The sequence below is a fragment of the Chanodichthys erythropterus genome, chromosome 2 (assembly GCF_024489055.1).
Source record: "Chanodichthys erythropterus isolate Z2021 chromosome 2, ASM2448905v1, whole genome shotgun sequence".
Lineage (NCBI taxonomy): Eukaryota > Metazoa > Chordata > Actinopteri > Cypriniformes > Xenocyprididae > Chanodichthys > Chanodichthys erythropterus.
The window spans coordinates 35,863,778-35,881,954 of record NC_090222.1 but is presented as its reverse complement, the minus strand read 5'-3'; the positions used below and the strand labels follow the sequence as shown (position 1 = coordinate 35,881,954).

At 36.4% G+C, this 18,177-nt stretch overlaps 1 protein-coding gene and 1 long non-coding RNA gene across 3 annotated transcripts; both read left to right on the top strand.

Annotated features, from left to right (window-relative positions):
* Positions 1-5,413: 5,413 nt before the first annotated feature.
* Positions 5,414-12,706, top strand: LOC137037185 (uncharacterized). Of its 2 annotated transcripts, XR_010897263.1 has the most exons (4): positions 5,414-5,479; positions 5,653-5,777; positions 6,103-6,229; positions 6,348-12,706. It is a non-coding gene; the product is annotated as an uncharacterized lncRNA (long non-coding RNA). The 2 variants fall into 2 exon arrangements; XR_010897262.1 differs by having other exon boundaries at positions 6,103-12,706.
* Positions 12,707-12,775: 69 nt separating this feature from the next.
* Positions 12,776-18,177, top strand: LOC137037158 (glycoprotein-N-acetylgalactosamine 3-beta-galactosyltransferase 1-like). Its single transcript, XM_067410978.1, has 4 exons — positions 12,776-13,163; positions 13,245-13,398; positions 14,014-14,663; positions 17,550-18,177. The coding sequence occupies exons 1-4, from the start codon at positions 13,161-13,163 to the stop codon at positions 17,730-17,732; spliced, it is 990 nt and encodes a 329-aa protein (XP_067267079.1). The 5' UTR covers positions 12,776-13,160; the 3' UTR covers positions 17,733-18,177.

Genomic DNA, 18,177 nt, shown 5'->3' with positions numbered 1-18,177 from the left:
AAAAAAATTCTGTGACTTTAACCCAGGTTAACCTATGGTTTAAAAAAAAAAAAAAAAATCTAGCAGTTTGAAAAGTCTTATACATGTGAATGTGCAGCCTCTACTAAGCATTAATTGTGTCATTTAAAGTTTAATCAGTGTTTTTTTTTTTTTTTTTTTTAATGACATGGATTGTTTTCAATAGAAAGGGGCACCCAGTAAATGTCACATTCCAGATCACACCTTCACCAAACTTCTTCTCTACGATCGACCAGAAGGGGGCGCTGTCTGACAAGGGCTGTTTTCTTTAGATTCATGGCCTGGCAGGCTCAGTGGTAAGAACAGTGGTATCTGTTTGGCGAATGTTTCATTCACTTTACAACTAATACTTAACATTTTTAAAACAAATTGTCTTCATGTTTAGTGCATATGTGGAAACCGGGGCTAGTCGTCACATTTTGAATCCAGTAAAATGTAATGTTTAATGTATTAATTGACTGATGGACAATGTAATTTGGATATCTGGAGAACAGGGTGCCTGATGGCTGATATTGTGCTTATATATAATATTATTTAATGATAGTAAAATTACTGAATTTAAACAGACAAACACACACACACACACACACACACACACACACACACACACACACACACACACACACACACACACACACACACACACACACACACACACACACACACACATATATATACAGTGCTCAGCGTAAATGAGTATATTGATTGATTTTGAACAATATCTCAATGAACACATAAACAATTTCCAAAATGTTGAGAAGACTAAGTTTAATATAATTTAAACTTAATTTAATATAATCTGTTTAACTTATAACATGAAAGTAAGGTTAATAATATAACTTAGAGAACAACATTTTCAGTTTTACTCAAATTAGGGTGATGCAAAAATGAGTACACCCCACTGAAAATCTCTGGAGCAAAGCTAAATTTTAGACTACAAATGTCTAATTTAACAAGAATTCAACGACAGGTGAGTCTAATTATTCATTACACAGGTGTCGTCCAAAAGCTAGAAATCAGGATTTTTATTTTATTTTATTTTTTTACTGTTTTTCTATATAGACATTTTAAATTATGATGTTCTGAAGTTGGACACCTCCCTGTCCGGTCTGTACAGCTGTACGTATGCTGTGATCAAACCAGCCCATACTGCAATCTGGAGCTCGGCCGCTGGATAACGGCTTTCCGCAGGTACTTGATCATCCGGTTTATGCCGAACTGAATTGTTGCTGTTCTCTCAACGCCTTAATTCTGGACCATTTTGGAATTAGCCTTAGTCAGTGTGCTACTACTTGAAAGTGTTTGTGACTATCTTTACAGAGGCACAGGTCATTGGCTGACGGATGTGTCCCCTTTGATTCCCCTGCTAAATAACAATAAGTGTTCCTTCACCATGAAGACTGTGCCATGGGCGATGCCATGGATGACGTCTCTCAATCTACGCTTTAGCCACAGCAACCAGACAGGTCAGAACATTGAACTACAGGTCATGAAAGCATTCAGTGTGGCACCTTTGTGCAAGGTCTTTAAATCAACTGGTGTTTTGGTGATTGTATAATGTCAGTTATCCTCGAGTCCTAGCAGAGAAACTACAGGTGAAGTTAATCACATTAACTATGAACATGTTCAGAGTTCACATGTGATGCAATTTTTTGTTTTTTGTACTCAGTGTGAACAGTATACACTATGGTTCAAAGTTTGGGCAAAATCCCTTTCAAGGAAAGTCTGTTCACTCAGCGGCCATATTTTCAATGCCTCCGGGCAGCTATTTCAGGCATCCAAGACTAAGTCATCTACTTGATTTGGGGAATCCTGAAATCTCAAAAACTCACAATTAAATAACATTTCAAATCGGCAACAAAATCTGACATGAACTGTCCCATAAATGTTGCTTCTTATGCTTAAATAGGGTTAAAACTTTATTTTTTATTTATTTATTTTATTTTTTACTCATTTTTTTTATTGGGCATTGCACTTTCTCCCATTCATAAGTAATATGAGTGCACTGTCTTTGATAAAGTCTTTGGTTTTGGGTCCATAAGATTTTTTTAAGGAAATTAATTATTTTATTCAGCAGTAAAGACATTTGTATTTCAAATAAATGCAGTTGTTTTAATTTTTCTATTCATCAAAGAATCCTGACAAAAATATATCATGGTTTCCACAAAAATATTAAGCAGCACAGCTGTTTTCAACAATGATAATAATAATAAGAAGAAATGTTTCTTGAGCAGCAAATCATCATATTGGAATGATTTCTGAAGGATCATGTGACACTGAAGACTGGAGTAATGATGCTGAAAATTCAGCTTTGATCACAGGAAAGAAAAGAATAGTTCTATTAAATTGTAATACTGTTTCAAAATATTACTGTTTTTTCCCCTGTATTTTTGATTAAATAAAGGCAGCCTTGGTGAGCATAAAGGTCCCCATATACTTCAAGCGAAATTGAAGAATGAACTGGTGTGACATCATTTCGAACAAAATCAGGCCAACAAAGTTTGTTTTGTGTTAGTTTCAGGAGTTTGAAGCAGTTTGCCAGAGCGAACTTTCCAGAAAAGTTAAAGAAAATGGCTGGTAAATAACATCAAACTACTATTGGTCCATGGTGATAATGTAATAGGTAGGTGTTGTTCTGAGACTCTGCCTTCATTGACATGGAAATCTTCTCCGGTTCATTTTCTCCGTCGAATCCATCGAGGTCAGACATCTGCGAGTGAAAACATAAACACTGGAGGGCTGCATTTTAGTAGAAATTGAAGAGTAATTTAAAGCAACACTGACACTGTTTTTCATGTAAATATTGTAAAGCTGTTTGGTTTAAAGCAATCTATTTTTTAAAGAGCTATATAATTAAATGTGACGTGACTTTGCTTGACTGGAGTGCTGAATTGCACGGCTTGTACAAACATTCACATCACTACGATCAGATGCTTTCTTAACTGCTGTTTTCTTACCAATGTCATTTTTGTTGTGTGTTTATTTTGTTATTGAGAGGAAAGTGCGCAGCACATATTTACATATTCATCTAAACGTTGCTTCCAGCAGTGTGGGCGGCATCAGGATGTTCGCTAACAATATACCACTGCAAAGGTATTTCCAACTTCTTTTTACCCCTAAACAGAGAACAAAAAAGAACTTCGCTGTGAGTATATTGGGGCCTTAAGAGACTTCTTTCAAAATTATATAAAAAAAAATATTACAGTTTTTTACAGACGCTAGGACACATTTTTCAATACTTACGTCACTTTTGCAAAACTCTTCACACAGTGAGCACAACAGAAGTCTATGTGGGCTAAACTGAGGATCATTTATCATTGCTTTGGCACAAAATGCATTCAGTGACTACATCTCTCAAATTTCATGAATTCTTTTCTCACTCAGACACAACAACTGCCAAAACTCTTTGTACGTACAGGCCAATTTGCACATGCTTACATACTGTTTTCAAAACTGTTATGCTGAATCTAAAAAATCAAATACTATCAAAGCAATTAGATGAAACTGAACACCTACACAAGCATTCATTTTTCAATTTCATTATCATCCATTCAAAGAGGAAAACTTCTGAATAATTTTGTGCTGTTATGTAAACAAGGTTCATGTAACAAACTGCAGTGAATTATAAACAATAGACAGTGTTATTCTTGTTTTTTAAGAAATTTTACAAAAGAAAACATTGTATAATGATACCTAATGTCAGTGTTTTCTAGGTCAGTATTTTATGACTGATAAAGTGTGTTTGCATGGTGAAAACCTTTGCTAATGTTCTGGAAGAATTAGTTGATTTGAGACATGAATGAAGTGTTTTGGTAGATTTAGTGCATTTTGAATGTGAAATTAACTGCTGTGCCAAGATGAAAGTTGGTTAGGAGAACTGTGTGAAGAGTTTTGAAAAAGTTGCCTAAGTATTGAGAAATGTGTCCTAACGATTGTAAAAAACTGTAAATATTAAAAAATCTTACTGACCCCAAACTTTTGAACATTAGATAACATATTTTGTTGTCTAATGTAATGATGTTCAGGCATTGTATGCATTGATTAAGTGTCCAAGTATGCAAGCTTGTAAATATTGTTCAAAAGGTTTTTCATGTTAAAGGTGCCCTGGAACCAGTTTTTACAAGATGTAATATAAGTCTAAGGTGTCCCCTGAATGTGTCTGTGAAGTTTCAGCTCAAAATAACCCATAGATTTTTTTTTAAATAAATTTTTTTAACTTCCTATTTTGGGGCATCATTAACTATGCACCGATTCAGGGGCTGCTGGCCCTTTAAATCTCATGCTCCAAAACTATAATACAGTGAATTAACAAAGTTCACACAGCTAATATAACCCTCAAATGGATCTTTACAAGATGTGCGTCATGCATACTGCATGCATGCTTTGGATCATGTGAGTATAGTATTTATTTGGATGTTTACATTTGATTCTGAATGAGTTTGATAGTGCTCCGTGGCTAAAGCTAACATTACACACTGTTGGAGAGATTTATAAAGAATGAAGTTGTGTTTATGAATTATACAGACTGCAAGTGTTTAAAAATGAAAATAGCGACAACTCTTGTCTCCGTGAATACAGTAAGAAATGATGGTAACTTTAACCACATTTAACAGTACATTAGCAACATTGCTAACAAAACATTTAGAAAGACAATTTACAAATATCACTAAAAATATCATGTAATCATGGATCATGTCAGTTATTATCGCTCCATCTGCCATTTTTAGCTATTGTTCTTGCTTGATTACCTAGTCTGATGATTCAGCTGTGCACAGATCCAGATGTTAATACTGGCTGTCCTTGTCTAGTGCCTTGAACATGAGCTGGCATATGCAAATATTGGGGGCGTGCATATTAATGATCCCGACTGTTACGTAACAGTGTGTTATGTTGAGTCGCCTGTTTTTCGGAGGTCTTTAAGAAGGAGGAAGCAATGGAGTTTGAAACTAAATGTATGTCTTTTCCATGTACTGAACTCTTGTTATATGCCAAGGTAAATTAAATTTTTGATTCTAGGGCACCTTTAAGTACTTTTAGGAGTGGTGTTAAAGTGCCCAAATGGCTTTTGGGGTACATGAGCACTACAGTATTTAAATCACACAGAGTTGCTGCCTATATAGTGTGTTCTAAATTGATTGCTTGAGTGATCAGTCATTTGCTGCTTTAAAAGGGACCTGCATGCAGGCAGAGGACACTATGTTTTGAAACTAAGATTAAATATTTACATACACGGCCAATGTTTTCCTGGAAAAAAAGATCTCAAAGACTAATTTACTGTTTGCAGCTGTAAAAGCTGTTGCTCACCCACACATGTTCTATCTAGTGAGTCATCCTCAAAGGAACAATGTAACTTACAGAGAACTTTGAGTCCTGTAAAGTGCAGTCTGTTACTCCAGCTTCTTGCGCACTTGTAGTTTGTACAGTCAGCTTAAATAAGCGTATAAGTATTTAAATGTTTACAGTAAGTCATATATTATTGTTTGCTTTATTTTTAGTGCAGGAAATTATAAATGTGCTACTCTTAGAAGCTGCATTTAGGGGCTTGGCTGTTTCGCAAAATGCGTCAATGCAGCTTCAGTTACTGTAGTAATAAGCCAAGTGAAATATTGACATAATCTGAGATTGTCTTCGCAGGTAATTACTCGGAAAGATTGTACCCTTTCAAGGTAACGTCACTCTTCAGTGGTGGGATGTTTGACAAGGACTATAACAGCAGATACCAAGAGATCAAGTTCAGTCTTCCAGCTTCAACAAAGAAGGTGATAAAAAATGTATAATAATAATAACATCACTAATATTTTGTATAATTAAACACATTTTAACATTTATTATATTATATTATATTAATTTATAATATAATATATTATATTTTTATGATTATGAAGTTTTTACTTTAAAAAAGCTAATTATAAATAATAATAATAATTTAATAATATATTAAAGCAAAAATCTTTCCATGAATTATCATTGTTACATTAATAATAATTGTCAAAATAATAACAATAATAGTAATTTTATTTTAAAAAAGTTTTAGATTATATATATTTATAAAGTAAAAATTGATTGTATTTTTATGAATGGCAGGTGGAATTATACGCCGTTATCACGGCTCACGGGTCTGACGAGAACTTCTGCGGTGAATTTTGTGTGATATCACACCACTTCCTGATCAACAGAGCCATCAATAACACACTCATATTTGAGTCAGCTGGTTAGTAGGACCATGGTGACATGATGATTACAGATTACAGATAACATTTTATCACAGTAATTAAAGTGGTGTGCTCACACTGTGCCAGTGAGTAAAACAGATGTGCATTTCCCGATAGGATCACACCTGGGCTGTGCCATGCGGATACCTGAAGGGGCAATACCCAATGAACATGGCACCTGTAGATCACGTGCAGAACTTTCCACTCCAATCTGCGCTTTTTTGGAATTGCACTCTCACGCTAATTTGCCCTGTTTAGTAAATCTGGCTCATAAACTATTGGATTTTTTCAGTGATGTGCCTAAAATTACTCCATTTTGATGTTTTTGACCATCAATATACTACATTATTTTCATGTTGTGCCATGTTGGCAACATGAACTCAGTTTCTTCAGCACCCCAAAAATGTGATGCCTTCTTTTACCTCCATGCATACAAATCTGCGCATGACACCGTCATCCGTGTACGTCACAAGCACAAGCACACGCACACATTGATCAGTGTACATACCTGTACCTGTTTATTGTGATTTTAATCAGCATACAGCACATATTTTACTACGATTACAGTTCCTACGATTTTGAGCTTAATCACATTAATTTGATTAAAATACTGTTAACATGAGGTAAAGATTAATCACAATATTGCCTAAATGTCATTGTAGTCACATTAGGCTGCATGTGAAAGTAGTCAGTGTAACGTGTTAAATAGATCATAAAGTTAAATAGGTCGGGCTTTCTGATTGTGTTTATGATGTGTTAATGATTAATGTGATGCATGATGTGTTAATGATTTAAAAACATTTTGTTCCTCTCACAGCTGGACATGAGTGGAACCAATTCTGTCTTTTACTTTAGACTGAGGGACGCAGCCCAGATCCAAAAACTGAGCCGGGGTACATTTTTATGTACAAACCCGATTCCAAAAAAGTTGGGACACTGTACAAATTGTGAATAAAAACAGAATGCAATGATGTGGAAGTTTCAAATTTCAATATTTTATTCAGAATACAACATAGATGACATATCAAATGTTTAGACTAAAATGTATCATTTTAAGGGAAAAATAAGTTGATTTTAAATTTCATGGCATCAACACATCTCAAAAAAGTTGAGACAAGGCCATATTTACCACTGTGTGGCATCCCTTCTTTTTATAACAGTCTGCAAGCGTCTGGGGACTGAGGAGACAAGTTGCTCAAGTTAGGAATAGGAATGTTCTCCCATTCTTGTCTAATACAGGCTTCTAGTTGCTCAACTGTCTTAGGTCTTCTTTGTCGCATCTTCCTCTTATGATGTGCCAAATGTTTTCTATGGGTGAAAGATCTGGACTGCAGGCTGGCCATTTCAGTACCCGGATCCTTCTTCTACGCAGCCATGATGTTGTAATTGATGCAGTATGTGGTCTGGCATTGTCATGTTGGATAATGCAAGGACTTCCCTGAAAGAGACGACGTCTGGATGGGAGCATATGTTGTACTAGAACTTGGATATACCTTTCAGCATTGATGGTGCCTTTCCAGATGTGTAAGCTGCCCATGCCACACGCACTCATGCAACTCCATACCATCAGAGATGCAGGCTTCTGAACTTTCCTTATAGCATTGGGGGGAATTGGTGATCCTCTGCCCATCTTGACTTCTGAGAGACACTGCCACTCTGAGAGGCTCTTTTTATACCCAATCATGTTGCCAGTTGACCTAATAAGTTGCAAATTGGTCCTCCAGCTGTTCCTTATATGTACATTTAACTTTTCCGGCCTCTTATTGCTACCCGTCCCAACTTTTTTGGAATGTGCAGCTCTCATGAAATCCAAAATGAGCCAATATTTGGCATGACATTTCAAAATGTCTCACTTTCAACATCTGATATGTTATCTATATTCTATTGTGAATAAAATATAAGTTTATGAGATTTGTAAATTATTGCATTCCTTTTTTATTCACAATTTGTACAGTGTCCCAACTTTGTTGGAATCGGGTTTGTACTCCTTTCTAGTGTTTTATAAATGATTTTACAAATATGCAAAAAATATTATTTTTTTTTAAATTCTCACTTGAATCTTTTAAAGTTTTGACAGCATTAATCATTCATTTTCCTACATTCACAATCATTCATTTTTGTTTTAATGATTTATGTTAATTTTAGTATTTCATCATGCTGCTTTTTTTAAACCAAAAAGTTATTTATAAGTGCAATCTGACAATATTAAAAATATCAAGCTTTTACAACGGTTGACTACTGAGATTAGACACTGATTTAAAAAAAAAAAAAAATACACACATTGACAGATATTTTCATATACATTTTATGCATTAAGAGACACACATCACTCTCACTGAGGTCATTTATTTGTATTACTAGCCTGACCTGTCCAAAACCTAGTGAGCTGCCTATGTAGGCAGCATTTTAAGGCATCATAGTCACTCCCAATGCAAAGGCTGTTCCAAAAGTATGATTCTGCTGTTTTTAAAAATATTGTACCTTCTTTTGGCCCTACTTTGTGAAGAAACAAAAATCCCATAATGCATTCCAAAGAGCTCAGAGACAAATAATGAGAAGGTAAAAGTTAATCTAAAAGTATCAAGCTTTTCAAGCAAGTTGCTGCCTATGTAAAGTGTTCCAAACTTATGATGTTCCATTTCAGTTAGAATGTTGCTTTAGAAGGAAGTTGTCTTTGTAGTCATCAGACATCAAGGCAGTTTACTAGGTTTTGGAACAGTGTTTCACATAATGTTTAGTAAAATAACTGGATTTGCCCTAGTAATCTCTGTAATGTCTGGCATACATTGTACGATTTTGGGCTGTCCCAGATGATCAGCATGAAACAATCGTGGTGATTTCTTTGGTCGTGGCTCCTAAACAGTGGTCGTATTGTGATACATGTTCAAAGACGGACTAGCCAATAAAAATGCAACATGAAATGACGTATATTGATCATTGCGACATGTCTCTAAAACTTTAATACTGTGGAGGCGAAAAGAGCTAAAAGGAATAGTGGCAAATAAAAACCACAAGTGCCAATGCTCGATTCATCTTGCTGTATTTGTTTATCACTGTTGCATGCTGATGACATTTTATTCTTCTATTAACTATCGATTCAATAGGCGTCATCATTGTATAGTCTACATACATGCAGTGTGATTTGTAACGATCTATGCTGAAATCGCATAGTTGGCAGAAGGCATAAAGAGACTCTTCATGAAACAGTTTCATCTGAAGTTTGACAATTATGTGCAATTAGACAAGTCTCCAGTAGCTTCTTAAACCTAAAGTGGAAGGAAGACCAGGAAATCTTGATCTTCATTCTTGAGAAAATTGCTTTTTACTTTCAAGGAGCTTTTAAGTAGCTGATTCTGAGGACTAATCCATTGTGACACAGTATCTGAGTCAGAGGCTGTCCATGTTCATATAGTGTCCATGCTTCTTATGTGTTCTGTAATTGAAATCTTGTACTTCTAATGCTGGTTGCACATAAATTAGAACAGAACAGATTATAATTTTATAATGTCATGGACATATTTATGTGCACTAGAGTAGCCAGATTTTTAAAAAGCCATATGTAATATTTGAGAGAAAAAAGATTGGGAATGATTATATTCTTGTTCTGAGGCGATAGAGCTTTTTTAATGACAGATTTAATGGGATGGTTCACCCAAAAATGAAAATTATGCCATGATTTACTCACCCTCAAGCCATCCTAGGTGTATTTGACTATCTTCTTTCAGACGAACACAATCGGAGATGTATTTAAAAATACCCACAGGCTTTATGATGGTAGTGATTGGGGGGCGTGTTTTGAAGTCCCCAAAAAATGCACCATCCATCGTAAATATAATCATACAGCTCCAGGGGGTTGATAAAAGCCTTCTGAAGTGAAGCAATGTTAGAAAAATATCCATATTTAAAACTTTTTAATCTAAAATAACTAGCTTATATCAGACAACCATATGCATACTGTGCAAGTCGACTTGCGCCACAAGAGTAACCCCCTGTTGCGATGTATGATGCAGGATGTAGGAGTAGCGTAGTTTAGACGCCTCTCACAGTTTAATTAAATAGGGCTGGGCAACACACTGAAGCTCCCCTTCTCTTATAATGAAATCCTCTTTCAGAACATCTTTCGTGACTGGTGTTTTGTTTTGCTCTATCCTTTGAGCTTCTGCATTTGTCATTGCGCCAGTTCTGAGTTCACTCTTCCACTGCAAATCGATGTGCACGGCCGTCTTACGGAAGCTAAACAGAAAAATATTACACTTTTATCCACTAAAATATTGCTATGCTCCGCTCTATGTTATTGCGCTCGGTGACTGAAAGGCTTATTAATACTTATAATGTGTGCAAAATTCAGCTGCTAGGATCCTGACCGGAGTCAGGAGAAATGAGCATATTACACCAAGTCCTTGCACTGGCTTCCAGTCAGGTTCCGAGTTGATTTTAAAGTCCTCATGCTTACATATAAGGCACTGCATGGTCTAGCCCCCCAGTATCTGTCTGCACTTTTAACCTTATACACACCCAAGCGTCACTTACGCTCCTCACAAGCTGGTCTTTTGGCAGTCCCACAGACATGGCTGCGTTCTGTAGGGGGCCTTCTCATCCTACGCCCCTAGGCTTTGGAATGCACTCCCTCCTCACATCAGAGATGCACAGAATTTAAGTATTTTTAAATCATATTTAAAAACTCATTTTTTTTAGGGTAGCTTTTTCTTGATTGTCTTTTTTTTATCTTTCATATGTATATGCATAACTTGTTTTACTTTGTGTGTGTTGTATTCTCATTTTCTTGTTTTATGTAAAGTGCCTTGAGAAGCTACTTTAAAGGCGCTATATAAAAATAAAGTTATTATTATTATTATTATTATTACTAAATGAGCTCATTTCAAATTTGATGCCTGCTACAGGTCTCAAAAAGGTTGGCACGGGTCAACAAATGGCTGAAAAAGCAAGAAATTTTAAAAATATTCAGCTGGGAGAACATCTAGCAACAAATAAGTTAACTGATATCAGGTCTGTAACATGATTAGCTATAAAAGGGATCTCTTAGAGAGGCAGAGTCTCTCAGAAGTAAAGATAGGCAGAGGCTCTCCAATCTGTGAAAGAGTACATAAAAAGATTGTGGAAAACAATGTTCTTCAACATCAAATTGCAAAGGCTTTGCAAATCTCATCATCTACAGTGCATAACATCATCAAAAAATTCTGAGAAACTGGAGAAATCTCTGTGCGTAAGGGACAAGTCCAAAGACCTTTATTGGATGCCTGTGTTCTTCGGCCCTCAGATGACACTGCATCACTCATTGGCATGATTGTGTCAATGACATTACTAAATGGGCCCTGGAATACTTCCAGAAACCACTGTCGGTAAACACAATCCGCCGTGCCATCTGCAGATGCCAACTAAAGCTCTATCATGCAAAAATAAATCCATATGTGAACATGGTCCAGAAGCGCCATCATGTCCTGTGGGCCAAGGCTCATTTAAAATGGACTGTTTCAAAGTGGAAAAGTGTTCTATGGTCAGACGAGTCCAAATTTGACATTCTTGTTGGAAATTACAGACGCCGTGTCCTCCGGGATAAAGAGGGAGACATTCCAGCGTGTTATCAGCGTTCAGTTCAAAAGCTAGCATCTCTGATGGTATGGGGGTGCATAAATGCATATGGTATGGGCAGCTTGTATGTTTTGGAAGGCACTAGAGAAGGCACTTTTAGAGCAACATATGCTCCCCTCCAGACAATGTCTATTTCAGGGAAGGCCTTATGTATATTACAGCAGCTATTACAACAGCATGGCTTCATCGTAGAAGAGTCCGGGTGCTGAATTGGCCTGCCTGCAGTCCAGATCTTTCACCCACAGAGAATATTTGGTGCATCATTAATCAAAAGACGACCACAAACTCTTCAGCAGCTGGAAACCTACATCAGGCAAGAATGGGACCAAATTCGAACACCAAAACTCCAGAAACTGATAACCTCAATGTCTTCAAACTGTTTTGAAAAGAAGAGGAGATGCTACACCATGGTAAACATGCCCCCGTCCCAACTATAGCCGCTTTTCCACCATCGGGCTGAACGGTTCTCATTGCGTAACCGTTCCATTCCGTGCTGATCCAGACCAGTCGGTATGTTTACGGTTTCATTTTCCACTGTGGGGCTGAATTCCGGGCCGAGAACGGTTTGTAATCGTGCCGTGCTGTACCAGGCTCCAGTGGAAACACAACTGGAACCGTTCGGTCCGACGGTGGAAAAGCGGCTTATTTTGAGACCTGTAGCAGGCATCGAATTTGAAATGAGCTAATTTTGTGCTTAATATTTCTTATCTATGTTCTATTGTGAATAAAATATTGGCTCATGTGATTTGAAAGTCTTAGTTTTCATTTTATTCAAATTTAAAAAACCTCCCAACATTCCTGGAATTCGGGTTGTATATTTATGATGGATGGATGCAATTTTTGGGGACTTCAAAACACGCCCCCCATTCACTACCATCATAAAGCCAGGATATTTTTAAATATATGTCTGATTTTGTTTGACTGAAAGAAGATCATATACACCTAGGATGGCTTGAGGGTTTCATTTAACCTTTATTTATTTCATTTAACCTTTATTTAACCAGGCAAGTCATTAAGAACAAGTTCTTATTTTCCATAACAGTCTGGCTGGAGGGTGAGTAAATCATGGGATAACTTTCATTTTTGGGTGAACTATCTCTTTAATAACTCAAGCTATTTACGCAACCTTTGTCAATACAGGGTAAGAGAAATGTGACGTCAAGGATAGCTAATAAAAGTTTTATGTGGTGAGGTACAATAAAAAAAGCTGCGACAAACAGCTAAACCTCAGCAGAAAGCAGTCGCTCTCCTTGATTTAAAATTTAAGAATTAATTTTAAATATGCAGAAATAATAAAAATGGGACCTGAACTGCACCGATATGGTAAGTCATATTTTTCTGTAGCAGAATTATATACAGTGGTTATATTGCTTGTTTTCAAATATTTTTCATTCTTTTTTTCAGATTTCTCAGCACATACTGCTATTTTGTGGGATATTCATTGGTTTTCTCTTTGTTCAGCAACTCATAAGTGTTAGATTTGACCCTCTAGCCAGAGCACTTGCATCTCCACATACTCTTTCCTCTCAAGCCAAAAGTCATGCATGGAAAAAGAATGGTATGTTTCTTATCATTTACTTGTAACTCATATTTCGAGTCATATTTGCTTTGTGTTTACAATACCGGTCTGGACATACAGTCTCAATTTTTATTAACTTTATTTACTTATTTTCTTATATGCTGCAACTTTAAGAAAACAAAAATAGTTAAAGTTAAAAAAGTGCAAATTTCAAGCATTTAAGCAGAAGCCTTTGGATCAAAATATTTGTAATTTCATGAGCAACACTACCATTTAAAAGTTTGGGGTTGGTAAGATTTTGTAATGTTTTTGAAAGTCACTTCTGCTCCCAAAGGCTGCATTTATTTAATCAAAATCCAGTAAAACAGTAATCATGTGATATATTATTGCACAACTGTTTTCTATTGTAATATATTTTAAAATGCAATTTATTTCTGTGATCAAAGCTGAATTTTCAGCATCATTGCTCCAGTCTTCAGTGTCACATGATCCTTCAGAAATCATTCTAATATGCTGATTTGCTGCTCAAGAAATATTTCTGATTATCAGTGTTGAAAACGGTTGTTTATAGAAAATTATATTTTTGTAACATTTTAAAAGTCTTTACTGTCACTTTTGATCAAATTAATTCAAATTTTTGCTTGAATTTCCCAGATGAGCTGGCACGGTCCCTGTATTCCCATGTGCGTGTGTTGTGTTGGGTCATGACGAGGCCTGAAAATCTGCAGAAAAAGCTCCAGCACATTCGTGCCACCTGGGCTAAACACTGTAACCAGGTGCTGTACATGAGCTCGCAGAGCTCCGACTTCCCCACCGTGGGGCTCAACGTCAGCGAGGGCCGATCTCAGCTGTACTGGAAGACCATCCGTGCCTTTCAGTACCTCCATGCGCACCACCTCCAGCACGCCGACTGGTTCCTCAAAGCAGATGATGACACATTTGTGGTGGTTGAAAACCTGAGATACCTACTTTCCCATCATGACACTGAAGAGCCTGTTTATTTCGGCCACAAGTTCCGGCCGTTCGTACGTCAGGGTTACATGAGCGGAGGAGCCGGATACGTTCTGAGCCGAGGGGCTCTCAGGAGATTTGTGCAAGGTTTCAGCACGGGACGCTGCAAGCATTTCAGCTCCGTGGAGGACATGGCCTTGGGAAAGTGCATGGAGACCATGGGAGTGAAAGCCGGGGATTCAAGAGATCCAAACAAAAGAGAAACATTCAATCCGTTTAGACCGGAAAACCACCTCATTCCCCCAAAGAATGGAAAACAAACCTGGGGCTACAGTTACTACAAAACCAGACAGGTGAGAGCAGCTGGCAGTTTTTCATTGAAAATATTTGTGAGTCATTCTACAGTTAAACCTAAGCTCTGCCCTCCTTGATTACTGTTGCTAATACTGTGTGACACCAGGTGTGACGCAACAAAAGACAATAGAGTGCAACAGCCCGTCCTCTTTTTCAGCAGCGTTGGTTCCATTCATTTCTCCCATAGGGATTTTAAAAAAAGTCTTCATTACAGCAATATAAGCCATGAACCAAGCCAATTAGCCATGAGATGAATAATAACATTACAAACTTTGATTTGAAGCAAAACTATTTTTAAAATTGGACAAAGGTACAAGACTGTACTTAATGTTTTTAGTGAAAGAGAAAAAACTACAATCCCATGAAGCACTGAGAAAAGCATAATCAAATTAAAAATGTTGATTAATATATATAAAATTAAAGGCCCGCTGAAGTTTCTTAGAACGCGCTGCATTATTCAATGTGTTGATGGTACAGGAAGACATGGCGATATATCAAACAGCCCCGCCCCTTTTTTTAAACAGCCAATAGCGTTTTGTTTATATCACACCTCGGCCAGAGCCGTTAAACTCAGTAAAACCTCTGTTTCCTTCGAATCTCTAACCGGTTATCCTCCTAATCTCCTCTATATCATTTTAAAATACAGCTCACTTTTGAAGAATTTAAATGGTTCCGATATCTTTCGTGGTCTGAGCCGACTCGCGGATATGAACCGTTCTGTGCTCTCGTGTCCCTGGGCCAGAGCACTGTGCTCACACAGCGGCGGTTCACTTTATACTGCGAAACGGACTTCATTCGCGTCTAAAGAAAGCATATTTACACTGTCTGAATCATTCCCTATTCTCTATATAGTGCACTATGCGCCATTCACCATAGAAACTAGTAAATATGTGAACAAATGACCGATTTCAGCCACAGCTTCAGTGTGTGTTGTTAGTGAAGGAGAGCATTTGATTGGACAGAAGTTTGATGAGAAGTGCGATGTGATGTCATGAAAATCCGTGATCCATTTTTGCGGAAGTGAGAGACTGTAAGTTTTGAATGCTTATATCTCCTAAATGTGAATTTTGTCATTGTTTTGGAACACACCAGCTTATTCATAACATTAAGGCTAACATATTCATATTAAAATTTAAAAAAACGTACATTTTGATTTCAGGGCGACTTTAAAATTTAATTACCTGTATAATCCTTGACAAAGAAGTTGTAACAATGATGTATTGCTACTTTGTCAAATAAACTCAACTCAACTCATTAATTATTAATAACTATTAATAATTATTTAAGAGCGTAGAGAGATTAGCTGTATCCGAAATCGAATACTTCCCTACTGTATAGTATGTGAAAAACAGTATGCCAACAGAGTAGTATGTCCGGATAGTATTCGAAATACGGTTGGCGAAAAGTCCCCAGGTGACATAGTATGTCCTGCGAGATTCTGAAGTGCCTGTATGATGGACACTTTACCATGAGGCCACAGAAGGGGATTTATGAATGAAGGTGAAGTGGTAGGTCACATGATAATGACAGCGATGACAAAGTAAGTTCAAATTCAAATGTAGTACCTACTCAGATTTCAGATGCATGATTGACTTGATTATGTGATTTGCAGTGCTTCATGGAAGTGGGCAGGGCTAAAGAGCCCTTTTGGCGCGTTTTGCTTGTTTTAACTAAATTTTCTGTACAGCATCATGGGTAATGTAGTTTTTCTGATGTTACAGGATTATTTTAGAACTAAGTTGAAATAATGTGGGCTGATGGCTTCAGCAGAAGCAAATACTAACTCGTAGCTTAGGCTGTCTTTAAAGGTTTTTACGTGAAGCCCGAAGTATACTTCACTTTTGAGGCGTACGCGAGGGTCAGTGTACAGTGCACGTGATGCGAATTTCTTCATCAGAAGTGTATGTGTGTACTGTACGCGCACTGGCGGATTTTTGTAACCGCGCGTACTTGTATGCGCAGGTCTCACGTGCACATTTATTTATTTATTTTGCAGTACTTAGATGCCCCCAGGGCACGGATGCCACCTTGAGGAAAAACTATTCTCAAGGTAGTCAAAGAAAAACTGCATAAAATTGAGAAATTGCTCAAAACTGCACATGCGTCGAACGCCTGTGTGTATACGAGTCAAATGAAGTATACTTTCCAAGGCTGTCCGTTCGACTGTGTATGCACTAGCGTACACGTAAAAAATTAAGTATACCCAGGGCTTTATCATTAAAAATAATTTTCCCTATGGAGAAAATGAATGGAGTTTTTATTTCTGAAACCCGCATTTTGCACTGAACTGCAGATACTGTGAATCAGAATCGAGGCAGAAAGGTTTTACCATATTTTTGAATATTTAATGATAAATTCAGTTTAAATCTACCAAACACAGAGACAGACTTGGATTAGAAAACATGCTTTATCCACCATTTTTTCTTGTTGAATATCCTGTTTCATTCAGATTTACATTAGATTGCACTCATTGCAGAAAAAAAAAAAAAAAAATTTTGTTTTTAGATGTAGCATAAACACTTACTGAGATTAAAATCATAGATTTTTTTTTTTATGTAAATAATTGACAAAATATTTTGTCATTTTAACTTTATAATTTCAGTTTGTCACTACAGTTACAATTACTGTACAACAAATTTTATACTTTGAGCATGCTAATACTGCTCTATTATGATGCTGTCATACATTTTTACAGTAAAAAAAATAGTAAAAGAAAATGTAAAAATTAAAGTAATTGTAAATATTAATAAGATTCCCACTACAGTTATAATATGTTTTTTAAAAAACAAATATGGATTTCTGTAGGACTTGTGTACATTCAAGTTTAACTTTTGCATGATGACTGTTTTGCAAAATAAAAATGAATGATTTTTCTCTTCTTCCAGGGCCCGGACTGCTGTGCGGATTTTGCGATATCGTTTCATTATGTGAAACCTGCAGACATGTACATGTTGGAGTATTTTGCACATCACCTGCGACCATTTGGATACAAGTACAGATTCAACACTATTCAACAAAACAGCACCAGTGAACTTAAACCACATTACAAATACAGTAGACAAAAATAAAAAACATAAAGATGTTTAATGTGACCAAAAACCAGTATGAGAATATTTGATGGAAGAAGACTAATTACTGATTGTTTTTCTGTATGAATATTTGTTCATTGCCCATGAAGAAAGAGTTTTTTGTTGGTTTGCTCAAAATAATGTCTGAATGTCACTGCATTAGATGACAACATATATCAAACTACTTTTAATTTTTCTGAGCCATGTCTTCTATATTTCTTTAAAATAAAAGCTGCTGTTTGATATTTTGCTATATAATGCAGTCTCAATTCAACATTTTAGGTGTGCCAAATACTTTTTGTGGCCATTATATATGCAAATACACGGATTTATTAATTAAATACTTGGAAGTTCTTCTGAGCAGTTTAGTTATTTAAAATGTTCATAGTTAAATATTAAAAGTTAAAATATTTTTAAATACTAAATGGTCCATTAGCTTTATTTA

Bases quoted from the DNA above. Each gene is read 5' to 3' on its own strand.
- LOC137037158 (XM_067410978.1), top strand. The intron at 13,399-14,013 runs GTATGTTTCTTA...TGAATTTCCCAG, and splicing joins TCATGCATGGAAAAAGAATG to ATGAGCTGGCACGGTCCCTG. The intron at 14,664-17,549 runs GTGAGAGCAGCT...CTCTTCTTCCAG, and splicing joins GTTACTACAAAACCAGACAG to GGCCCGGACTGCTGTGCGGA.